The following is an 11,260-nucleotide window of genomic DNA, read 5'->3' on the forward strand; positions in this document are numbered from 1 at the left end:
TTCCATTTTTATGTGGCATCCAAGGATGGGACTCAGGTTGCCAGGTTTATGTAGCAAGAACTTTACCTACTTGCTGATCCACCCAGTTGGCCCTCTTTTTATTATTTTGAGGCACTCTCATTAAATTTCCCACACTAGAATTTACCGTTCTCCTGCCTCAGCCTCTCCAGGGGATAGGATTACAGTTCTGAGCCACCAGGTCCCAGCTTCAAACTTTAATCCTACCAAACCTGGATTTTTGTTAACTTTTTTTTTTCTTTTTGGTTTTTCGAGACAGGGTTTCTCTGTGTAGCTTTGGAGCCTGTCTTGGAACTCACTCTGTAGCCCAGGCTGGCCTCAAACTCACAGAGATCTGCCTGCCTCTACCTCCCGCCCGAGTGCTGGGATTGAAGGGATTAAAGGGATTAAAGGGATTAAAGGCGTGCACCACCACTGCCCGGCTTTTGTTAACTTTTTTAATGATTTGTGTCAAATCATTAGCCTCTGTATGTCTTAATTCCCCTACTGTAAAACGAGGATTAAAAAATAAATTAATCCCTGGATTGGACGGTGGTTGGGCACGCCTTTAATCCCATTAATCCCTTTAATCCCAGCACTCGGGAGGCAGAGGCAGGCGGATCTCCATGAGTTTGAGGCCAGCCTGGTCTACAGAGCAACATCCAGGAAAGACACAAAGCTACGCAGAGAAACCCTGTTTCAAAAAACAAAAACAACAACAAAAACTAACCATTAAAGGAATGTTTCAAACAAGATGATTTACGGGATTAGTTCTGAGAACCATCTTGTCTGGTAAACTGGTGGCTACAGTTTTTATGTATAAACTGTGGGGAAAGGTGTTAACCCAGTTAACTAGCAAACTGTAGCAGGGCTGGTTTTGTCCTTACTGGGACAAAGGCCGATTGGTTTGCTGCAGCTGCATCAAGAATCAGGGGCAGTATGATTAGATCTTTAGCTATAAAAGCAGTAAAAATTCTAAGGCCCATTTTCGAGACTATAGAGAACTTTATTTTCGAGACTATAGAGAACTTTTATTTATTTTGTTTTTCGAGACAGGGTTTCTCTGTGTAGTTCTGGTGCCTGTCCTGGATCTCGCTCTCTCGCTCTGTAGATCCGCCTGGCTCTGCCTCCCGAATGCTGGGATCAAAGGCGTGCGCCCGGCTAGAGAACTTTTTGTAAATTTAGGAATCCATCAGTAAGGCCTTTAATTCTTATTTTCATCGCCAGAGTTAACTAGCAGGGTCACAAACCGAATAAATGAGAAACCACATAGCCACACTTTACTGTAGGTTAAATGGAGTCAGATCTTCACCAGTGCGAATAAATAAATCCTTGGTGTTCTCTGAAATCTCTTAAATACGAATTTAATGTTGAGCTGAAAACGAAATAGAATGAAAAAGGGTGTGTGTGTGTGTGGTGGGGTAAGCTGTCCTTTCTCGAAGTCAGCAGCTTCCTAATTCCTTCCTCCACCCCACTCCGCCCATCCCTGGCGAGAGCCTCGGGGGAGCTGAGGCCAAAGTCGAACTTCATTGTTCACGGGACACTCTCCAGAAGAGCCCGTTGGACGCGCATGCGCAAAGTGCGCTCTTTGTGCCCAGCTGCTGCAAGCCGCTTGTTTGTGTCTTGCCTCCGGGCGCGGAGGCGGAACCGAGGGCGTGGCCTGGCAGGCTCGTTCTGATTGGGCCGCCGCAGGGAGGTGGGCGGGCACGGGGCGTGGCCTCGGGTAACAACACTCGCGGCCGCGGCCCGGGCTATTTGTTGCTGCGCCGCCTCGCTCGAGTCATGGTCCTTGCTCCGAATCTCCCAGCAGCAGCCGCCACCGCCACCGCCTCCCCGTGACGCCCGCTTCCCGTCTTCTGCCGAACCCCGAGCCTCGCCGCGCCATGACCGTCGTCTCCGTTCCGCAGCGAGATCTCACTCTGGGCGGCCGCCTGGCGCCGCTCGGCTTCCTCGGGGCCCTCCCGATGGTGAGCCCGGCCCCGCCGCCCTTGCCGCGCCTTCCGGACCCGCGCGCGCTGCCACCCACCCTCTTCCTGCCGCACTTCCTCGGGGGAGACGGCCCGTGCCTGACCCCCGCGCCTCGCACCGCCGCGCCGTCCGGATGCAGCTTGGCCCCGGCGGCCGCCCCGCGGGCGGCGCCCAAGAAGCGGCGGAAGAAGAAGGTGCGGGCCAGCCCGGCTGGACAGCTCCCCAGCCGCTTCCACCAGTTCCAGCAGCACCGGCCGAGCCTCGAGGGCGGCCGCAGCCCGGCCCCGGGGCCGATCGCCGCGCAGGAGGAGCGAGGCCCAGCGGCCACAGCCCTGCTGCACAGACAACCCCCGCTCGGCAAGGAGGTAGGGCCGGTGGGGGCGGGGCGGCTGTTTACTCGGGAGGGAAGTTTCCGTGACGCTCGCTGGAGTCGCGGGGCGGAAGCGGGGGGGTGGGGGTCCGTGGGGGGGAGTCCAGGCCCGCTGCGCTGGCGCCGCCCATTGGCTCCGAAGCCAGCCAATGGGAGCAGCGGCTGCGGCCCAGCAACAGCCCGCATTTAGAAGGCTGGCGGCGTTCCAGGGGGTTTCAGCGTTCCGGGCCCGCGGACTCGCGGAGGGCTGACGTCAGCCCGCTACGTGCGGCGCTCTGGGGCGCTCATGAAGGTGGTGCTGGGTGGGGGCGGAGGCGCAGGCGCGGTGCCCACTGGGGCACCCGGGCCGGACCCACGCGCGGCCTGACCCACAGAGGCAGCCGGACCTGGGGTTTTGGAAGTTGGCGGGAGCGTGTGTCGTGGGTCAGATGACCGACTCGAATGTGTCCCAGCCCCCGTGCTGTGAGCGGTGCCCAAAATGAGTTTTAGAAGTTACCAAAATGAGCTACGCCGATTAACTGATTTGGATAATGTGGATAAAATTCCCTCGGGGTTAGAGGGATTTGAGAGTAGTCTTAGCAACAAAAAACCCCCCAAAAAACCTTTGCCATGCTATTTGAAGGATTTATTCTTCGTTGATACCATTATCAAAAAACAGTCATCGTACTGAAACTTGTACTTGATCGAGGTGTGCCCGTGGAGGGGAATCAAAATTACAGATTTTAAAGTGTTTTTATTTTTTTAATTTATTACTTTCAGTTTCAGTTTTTCAGACAGGCGCTTATCTAATCTATATTAACTTAGAACTCACTATGCAACTGAGAATAACTGATAATTTAGCCCCCGCCCCCACTCCCCAAAATTCTGCGATTGCAGACGTGCAGCACCACATCTGCTAAGATTAGATCTGATTGTTTTGAAGTATTAATCTAAAAGGCCTGGCCACGAAGATTTTATTCTTCAAAGGCAGTATTGAAAGGGGAGGCTGTTCACCCTTAACGCTGTGTGGGTGGGTGGGTGACCTCGTACTTAGCTTTCGGTTTTTGTGTCTTTGCTATCATGCAAGTACGAGAAAGGCGAGAATCTAAATCGTAGAAGTTCTCGTTTGACGAAAATTTCTGTAGGTTCCAGTTTTGGTTAGGAAAGTTATTACAATGAGCAAAAGTTTTTGTTTTGTTTGTTGGGGAATGAGTCAGTTTACAAGTTTAGCCAAGTAGCCCAGGCTGGCCTAGATCTCCTGCTTCTTTCTGCTTTACAGGCCTCTTGGCAGAGCTTAAAAGATTTTTCATAGCCAGGCGGTGGTGGCGCACGCCTTTAATCCCAGATTTTGGGAGGCAGAGCCAGGCTGATCTCTGTGAGTAACAGCTAAAAACAAGTGTCTATAACACTAATAGGAATACAAGCCAGGTGGCGTACCCCTTTAATCCCAGCACTCTGGAGGCAGAGCCAGGTGGATCTCTGAGTTCGAGGCCAGCCTGGTCTACAGAGTGAGATCCAGGATAGGCACCAAAACTACACAGAGAAACCCTGTCTCAAAAAAAAAAAAGGAAAAAGAAAAAGATTTTTCATGAAAGGCGTACAGGAACATTTTTCTAACCCACAGAAGACACTTGCTTATTACAGTTGCTTACAGTTAGATAAGATGGACATAGTTACTTTGAATTTTTTGTTTGATATTTTACTTTATATGTATGCTGATAACAGCATTGATTTTCATGTTTTGAGTAGCAACATATTTGGAAACCTAGTAGCAAGCACAACTAATACATAAATACTTAGTTGAAACTGGATTAAACTCTAGAGGAATTTGAAAGATGATATGCAAAATATATGATCTAAAGATAACTTTTAAACTGTATTCACTTTTGTGTTCCTTTGTAGGTTTTAAAATCAAAAATGGGAAAATCGGAGAAAATTGCCCTTCCCCACGGCCAGCTTGTGCATGGTATACACTTGTGTGAACAACCAAAGATAAACAGACAGAAAAGCAAGTATAACTTGCCACTAACCAAGATCACCTCTGCAAAAAGGAATGAAAATGACTTTTGGCAGGATTCTGCTTCCCCGGATAGAATGCAGAAGCAGGAAAAAAAGCCTTTTAAAAATACCGAGAACATTAAAAACAACCATTTGAAGAAATCAGCATTTCTAACAGAAGTGAGCCAAAAGGAAAATTACGCTGGAGCAAAGTTTAGTGATCCACCTTCCCCTAGTGTTCTTCCAAAGCCTCCGAGTCACTGGATGGGAAGCCCTGCTGAAAATCCCGGCCAAAGCCGGGAACTGATGGCAGTGCACTTGAAAACACTCCTAAAAGTTCAGACTTAGATTTTAGTTTTCAATATGTATGTTAAACATAGATTTTTCCCAAATCCTTGGACTCTAAAAGAAAATGGATACAGCAGTGGAAACTTGCCAGCAGATGAGCTTAAGTCACACATAAGCAGCTTGTATTATATTTTATATTTTGTAAATACTGTATACCATGTATTATGTGTATATTGTTCATACTTGAGAGGTACATTATAGTTTTGTTATGAAAGTATGTATTTTGCCCTGCAGATGTGGTGGGTGTTTTGTATATACAGTGGAGATATTTTAAGTGGGTGCTTACAGCACATGGAAGACTGTTTGCACAGGTACTGACATTTTTTTAAGAACAGCTGTCAAATCTCAAAAGTGAAGATCTAAATGTGAAATTCATGTACTACTGAAGGTTAAATTTGGCACAATCACTGTAAACATGGAGTTTGTCTGTGTTTCTCTAAATTGACTTGCCTTTTAATCTGTAATTACTAGAAATTTTCCTGTTTTTACCAAACTTGAATTCTGGATATCAGTATGTAGCCATTATTGAGATTTAAAACGCCTCAAGTTTTAAATGCCAACAAAATTGGTTGTAATCAAATTTTAAATCAATAATAATTTGGCCTCCCCCCCTTTTAAGCTAGTCTTGGCTTTTTGTGTATGACTGCTGACTGAATGGATGTGTGAGCAGGTGACTTCATGATTGGACTTTGAAATTCTTACAGTCTTTACCAATCTTACTACAAAATTTAATTGAACCTACCTCTGAGACCAAGAATTTCCCATCTTAGAAGTAAAGCTGGTTTAAATATAGGCAATTCTGACAGGATCTCATGTAGTACAGGCTGACCTAGAGCTCAGCTATAGAGGTGAGATAACCTGGAACTTGTGATTCTGCCTTCAGTTCTCCGGTGCTGGGATTGTTGGCATGCACCACCGCCCTGGCTGATGTGCTAGGGATCAAACACAGGGCTGTGTGCATCCTAGGCAAGCTCCCTACCAGTCAACTATCTAGGTCTGGAATATGTAGGTTTTTGGGGTTTTTTTTTGTGTGTGTGTGTGTATTTTTGTTTGTTTGTTTGTTTTTTGAGTTTCCCATGCTGTCCTTGAACTTGTCTCATGGTCTAGCAGGGCTGAAACTTGTCTTTTTGCCTGGGCCTCCTGAGGAGCTGGTATTAAAAAGGTAAGCTCCCACACCTGACTTAGAATTTACTCTTATATATATGAACTATTACTGCTTGACTTACGTGCTTTTTAAAATTTTTACATAACAATTTTTAATTATGTGCATCTGAGTGCAGTGCCCTTGGAGGCTGGAGGAATTGGATCTCTGGAGCTCCAATTGCAGATGGTTGTGGGCTACCCGTGCTGGGGAATGAACTCAGAAGAGCAGCAAGTGCGTTTAACTGCTAAGCTCTCAAATGCCCCTACATTTTTCAGTGAGAAACTACTTTTTATATATTAAATTAAAGGGATGGGGAAAATGGCTCAGAGGGTAAAGGACCTTGCTTGGAAAGCCTGATTGTGATCCCTGGAACTCACTTAAAGGTGGAAGCAGAGAGTTTACGCCACCAAGTTGTCCTCTGAGGTCTACTTGTGTGCTATGGCACACAATAACCAAACAATTGTTGCAGTGTTAGATGGAGACTTTAGAATTTAAAGCTTACATGAAGGTAAATGGCAGTTGGACAATGAAATAATCAAATTTCTCAATAGTGTATGTGTGTGATGCTTAAACTGGAGAGATTTTTAAAAGTCGAACTCTTCCTATGGGGGCTTCGGTTGTAAAGCCAAGGCTTATCCTAAAAGTTTTCCTGAGCAGTCTACAAATACATGAGTCAATGGGTAAAGGCACATGGCACCAGCTTGAAGACCCTGGAAGCCACAAGATGGACAACCTCTGTCTGCAGGTGATCCTGTGACCTCAGGCACCACCCCCAACTAAAAAAAATATTGGAAGGTTTGGGGAGATGTCTGTGCAAGCTTGAGGACCCAAATTTGCATTCCTACCAGACTGAGCCAGTGACCTTGTAATCATGGAGGTGGGAAGGGAGACAGAAAGATCCCAGTGCTCACTGGGCAGCCAGCTCAGCAAACCTGTGAGCCTCAGCTCCTGCAAGCCGCAATGGGTCAGCAGGTGTATGTGCTACTGCACAAACCTGAGAACTTGAGTTTCATCCCTAGAAGCCATATGAAACAGACTCGAAAGTTGTTCTCTGACCATGCCCTTGCAATGGTACATGTCCGCTACATATGTCCACACGAGGTAGGGAGCCATCGAGTAAGGTACACACATGAGGGTGGACAGTTATGTTTGGCCTAGTGCTGTTCCAGTGCCTGTATCCTAGTATTCAGAAGTTGCAAGCAGGAGGAGGGTACTTGTCTCAGAAAAAGGTCATGGTAGCACTTCAGTGACGCCAAATGCCAAGACCAAGATACTGTGGTCCCTTTAAAACCAGTAACGTGGAGATTCTTACACATTATTCTCCAAGTTCTTGAGCCACTTTGACTTGTAGTCTTGACCCCCTCAGACCAGTTAGTGTAGCTGACCTTCAGGAGATACTCCACTGTCCAATGAAGCAGTTTTGACTTTATGATGCTAGTTACAGCTGATTTTTCAGCTCCAGCAGACCACCTGTTCTCTTGGTAAAGCCAAGTTTGCATTTCAGTGGTGCCATCTATCTGCTTGATCACAGATGATTCTTCAGCCCCAGCTGACCAGCAGCCACAGATTCCAGAATATCACTCAATGGTTCCTCAGAGTCTGCTTTTGTCTGGAACTTAAGCCAAGCCTCTCACCTGACTCCCCTCAAAGGTGGACTGTAGGGCCAGGCATGGTGGCCACCACTTTTAATCGCAGTACTGGAGAGACAAGCAAATCTGTGAGTTCGAGGCCACCCAGGCTCTGTCTCAAAACTAAACTCCCAAATTGCTTTTGGTCATGCTGTTTACCATGGCAACAGAAACATGAGCTCTAAATGTTAATGCTGAGAAGAAACAGATCCAGGCCTCCACTGCAGTGTTTCTCCCCCTGAGCACCAAGGCCAGAACAGCTCTGGAAAGGGAGTAACTAAACACCCACCCAGTGGCAGGGGTGATCAAGAATGGCTGACCGACGAGATTCCTGGGTCTGGTGGTGCTGGCGCAAAGCCAACAACCCCCACCCTGTTCCTGGTTCACAATGGCGTGCTGGGGAGAAGTGTGTACCAAGTGTGGCATTACAGAAACAGAAGCCAGTTTGCCAGTGAAAGTGGACATTTAGCTTTCTGTTGCTGCAATAACCAGCATGACAAAAAAGGAACTTGGGGCTGGGTCTGGTGGCTCACATCTTTAATCCCAGCAATCGAGAGGCAAATGGATCTTGGAGTTTTGAGGCCAGTCTGGTCTACATAGCAAGTTTCAGGCCAGACAGGGATGCATGGAGAGGTCCTGTCTCAAAACAAGAAGAAAAGTAACTTGGGGAAGCAAGGATTCATTTTATTTTACAACTCAGGTCACAATCTGTCACTGAGGGAATTCAGGGCAGGCCACCAAAGGTAGGAACTGAAGCAGGCCATGTAGGAACACTGTTTACTCGTTTGCTCCCAGTGACTTGCTCAATCTCCCAAAACGGACTCTTCCCCCAAGTTTCCATCTCAGACCTCTGGAAGAAGTAGAGGGGCTTTGGCAGTCTACTTTGTCATGTATCATCATTAATGTCTACCGAACCCACCCCTCAGCAAAAAAAGTTATTTTTGTTTGGTTTTAAGCTACGGTCCCACATTACTGTGGGAGTTCACTGTGAGGCCTGCCTCAGAAGGCATGCATTACCACATCCAGCTCTAAAAGGCAATCTGTGTGTGTGTGTGTGTGTGTGTGTGTGTGTGTGTGTGTGTGTGTGTGTGAGAGAGAGAGAGAGAGAGAGAGAGAGAGAGAGAGAGAGAGAGAGAGGGAGAAAGAGGGAGGGAGCTGAAGAGAACCCTGGGCTTTGGGCATGCTAGCAAGCATGGCACCATTGAGTTATATGTCAACCTCTCTGATTTTTCAGTTTGAGACAGGTCTTTCTACAGAGACCAGACCGCCTTGAGTTTGTGGTCCTCTGCCTGTGCCTCCCCACTGTTGGGATTAGAACCATGTCCAGCAGTAGTCTGGGTGTATTAAATGCATTGTTGGGGCTGGGAATACTGTTCACTGCTAGAGTTCTTGTCTACCATACAAGAGGCTCTAGCTTCAACTTCCCATACTAAAAAACAAACAAAAATTTAAGAACCTATAATCCCATGCCATAAGCCCTCTCCCATACGCATACACACAATGAATTTTCAACATTAAAAGTACCTGTAAATATTACAGACCATCCTCCAGAGCTGCTTGTGTGTACACAGGTACTTCAGTTACAGAGAATTCCCCAAGATTAGAGTTAGTTAACCCATCAAATGTGAATTGAGAATGTGTTCCTGGCAGTCTCCTATGTTGGGAGAAAAGATGGCAGGTCAAAAGTATTTTCCTTTCATCTTCAGAATTTGTTCTTCATTTTTAAAAATTCTTAGTTTTTGTGTATGGGTTTTGCCTACATCTATGTCTGCATCACATTCGTGCCTGCTACCCACAGAGGCCAGAAAAGGGAGTCAGGTGATCCTTGGACTAGAGTTATGAATGTCTGTGAGCTGCCAGGTGGGTGCTGGAAATCGAACCTGCTCCTCTAGCCTTAACATCTACGCCATCTCTCCAGACCCTGGGGTTTTTTGTTGGTTGATTGGGGTGTGTGTGTGTGTGTGTGTGTGTGTGTGTGTGTGTATTGTTTGTTGTTTTAAATAGGTCTCATTGTCCAAATTGGCTTGGAAAGACGGGCCTCCTCCCTTTACTTCCTGATTTCTAAATTACAGGCATGCACGTGCCTGGTTATTTTCAGTTTTATTTTTCATTTTTCTAACAAAATTTTTTCCCCTTGTATTTTTGTTTTCAGATTTTTTTTAAGTAACAAAACTTGTTTTTTACACTTTTTGTCTTACTATTTATTTATTGATAGACAGGGACTCCTATAGCCCAGGCTGGCCTCAAACTCAGGATTCCAAGTGTTAGGATTGCTGGCATGTGCCACAATGCACGGTTGTTTCTTTTTCCTTTCAGTAAACATTTTGATGACTTTCAGTTATCTCCAACATAGCTCAGCTGTAGAGTGCTTACCTAGCATTGGAAACAGAAACACTCTGCCCCCTATCCCAAAAGCTATGTGTGGGGATCACAGATTGCCCAAGGCATTTGAACAGGAGATTTTGGGGGGTGGTGGTAGTTTTTGCGATTGCTGTTTGGTTTTGGTTTTGATTTTTTTTTTTTTTTTTTTTTTTTTTTGGTTTTTTGAGGTAGGGTTTCTCTGTGTAGCTTTGCACCTTTCCTGGAACTCACTCTGTAGCCCAGGCTGGCCTCGAACTCACAAAGATCCACCTTCCTCTTCCTCCTTAGTGCTGTTGGGATTAAAGGCATGCGCCACCATCGCCAGGTCGGTTTTTAATTTTTGAGATAGGATCAAAATGGGTATTACAGACATGGACTGCCACACCCAGGGGAGCAGGAAGATATTTTGGTATTTACTTGAAAACATGAAATCATAGAGGGCTTTGGTTTTGATCCTGTTAAGGCTGGATGTGATAGCTTATGCCTATAATCCTATCTATTCTGGAGGTTGAGCGGGAGATCAAGGCCTTCCTAGATGATATAACTGATTTAGAATTAGCAATATTCTCTCTTAAAACAAAAAAATTTAAATGGGGCTGATAATATGCTTACTGGTGGAATTCTTGCCAAACATACACAAGGCCCTAAGTTCATTCTTCAGTATTATCCAAAACATACTAACACCCCCTACCCAACCTTGGACAAGTTACTGTTGGGGTATTCTTGTTACAAAACAAGGGCTCACACTGGTTCTGTAAGGGAGGTTGGCCCCCCTCAGAGTCAGTACAGGACACACCCAGATACCAAATTCTCAGCACCAAGGAGATTTATTATCCAGGACGGGCAAATGGGTGGGGGTGGGGGTAAGGGCCGCAAAGGCAGGCGGCAAGCAGGTTTTTTGCAGTTGAGGGTTTTAAGGGGAAAAAGGGGGAGTCTGTGCTAGGGTGAGTTGGTAAATCCTGATTGGACAGGTTAGGTAAATAGTGAATTTTGATTGTTGGATCTTGGTGTTTTGTCTCAGGAATGAGTCACTGGCCAAATAAGGGAATGGACTTTGGGAGCTAGCTTTAGGATTGAATCTACAGTTTAGCAAGAGGGCGAAGGGTAAGAGGTCAACCCTGCCGATTCCATGTTTTCCCTGCTCTGGCCTGCTAGAGCCCTTCAGGTTCCTTACAAAGGTGAACAAAATAAAGCTTACTCTTCAAATATTAGGCTGCTCTTAAATGATACAAGAGGCTAGTCTTCAAAGATGGAATTGCCTCTTTCTCCCCACTTCCCATGGCTCTTAAAGCCACTGTACATTCAGACCAATATCCCTGTGTGCATTTTACTTTTCTTTTGTTTTCAATTTTGATTCAAGTCTCATGTAGCCCAGGATAACCTAAAACTCTGGAGGCATCTGAGAATGACCTAAATTCTTGATCCTCCTGCCTCATCCTCTCAAATGCTTGGGTTACAGGCATGTTT

The 11,260-nt window shown here is 46.2% G+C and overlaps 1 protein-coding gene across 1 annotated transcript; it reads left to right on the plus strand.

Moving 5' to 3' along the window:
- Positions 1 to 1,054: 1,054 nt before the first annotated feature.
- On the plus strand, positions 1,055 to 5,278 carry Pnrc1 (proline rich nuclear receptor coactivator 1). The gene is made up of 2 exons (XM_052715595.1): positions 1,055 to 2,330; positions 4,217 to 5,278. The coding sequence occupies exons 1-2, from the start codon at positions 1,881 to 1,883 to the stop codon at positions 4,658 to 4,660; spliced, it is 894 nt and encodes a 297-aa protein (XP_052571555.1). The 5' UTR covers positions 1,055 to 1,880; the 3' UTR covers positions 4,661 to 5,278.
- Positions 5,279 to 11,260: the final 5,982 nt, after the last annotated feature.

Source organism: Peromyscus californicus, unplaced genomic scaffold (genome assembly GCF_007827085.1).
Source record: "Peromyscus californicus insignis strain IS unplaced genomic scaffold, ASM782708v3 Scaffold_5__1_contigs__length_169319896, whole genome shotgun sequence".
In the NCBI taxonomy this organism is placed as follows: Eukaryota; Metazoa; Chordata; class Mammalia; order Rodentia; family Cricetidae; genus Peromyscus; species Peromyscus californicus.

Excerpts from the sequence above, each read along its gene's own strand:
- Pnrc1 (XM_052715595.1), top strand. The coding sequence starts at position 1,881 with ATGACCGTCGTCTCCGTTCCGCAGCGAGATCTCACTCTGGGCGGCCGC. Across the intron at positions 2,331-4,216 it reads AACCCCCGCTCGGCAAGGAG|GTTTTAAAATCAAAAATGGG; the intron begins GTAGGGCCGGTG and ends GTTCCTTTGTAG.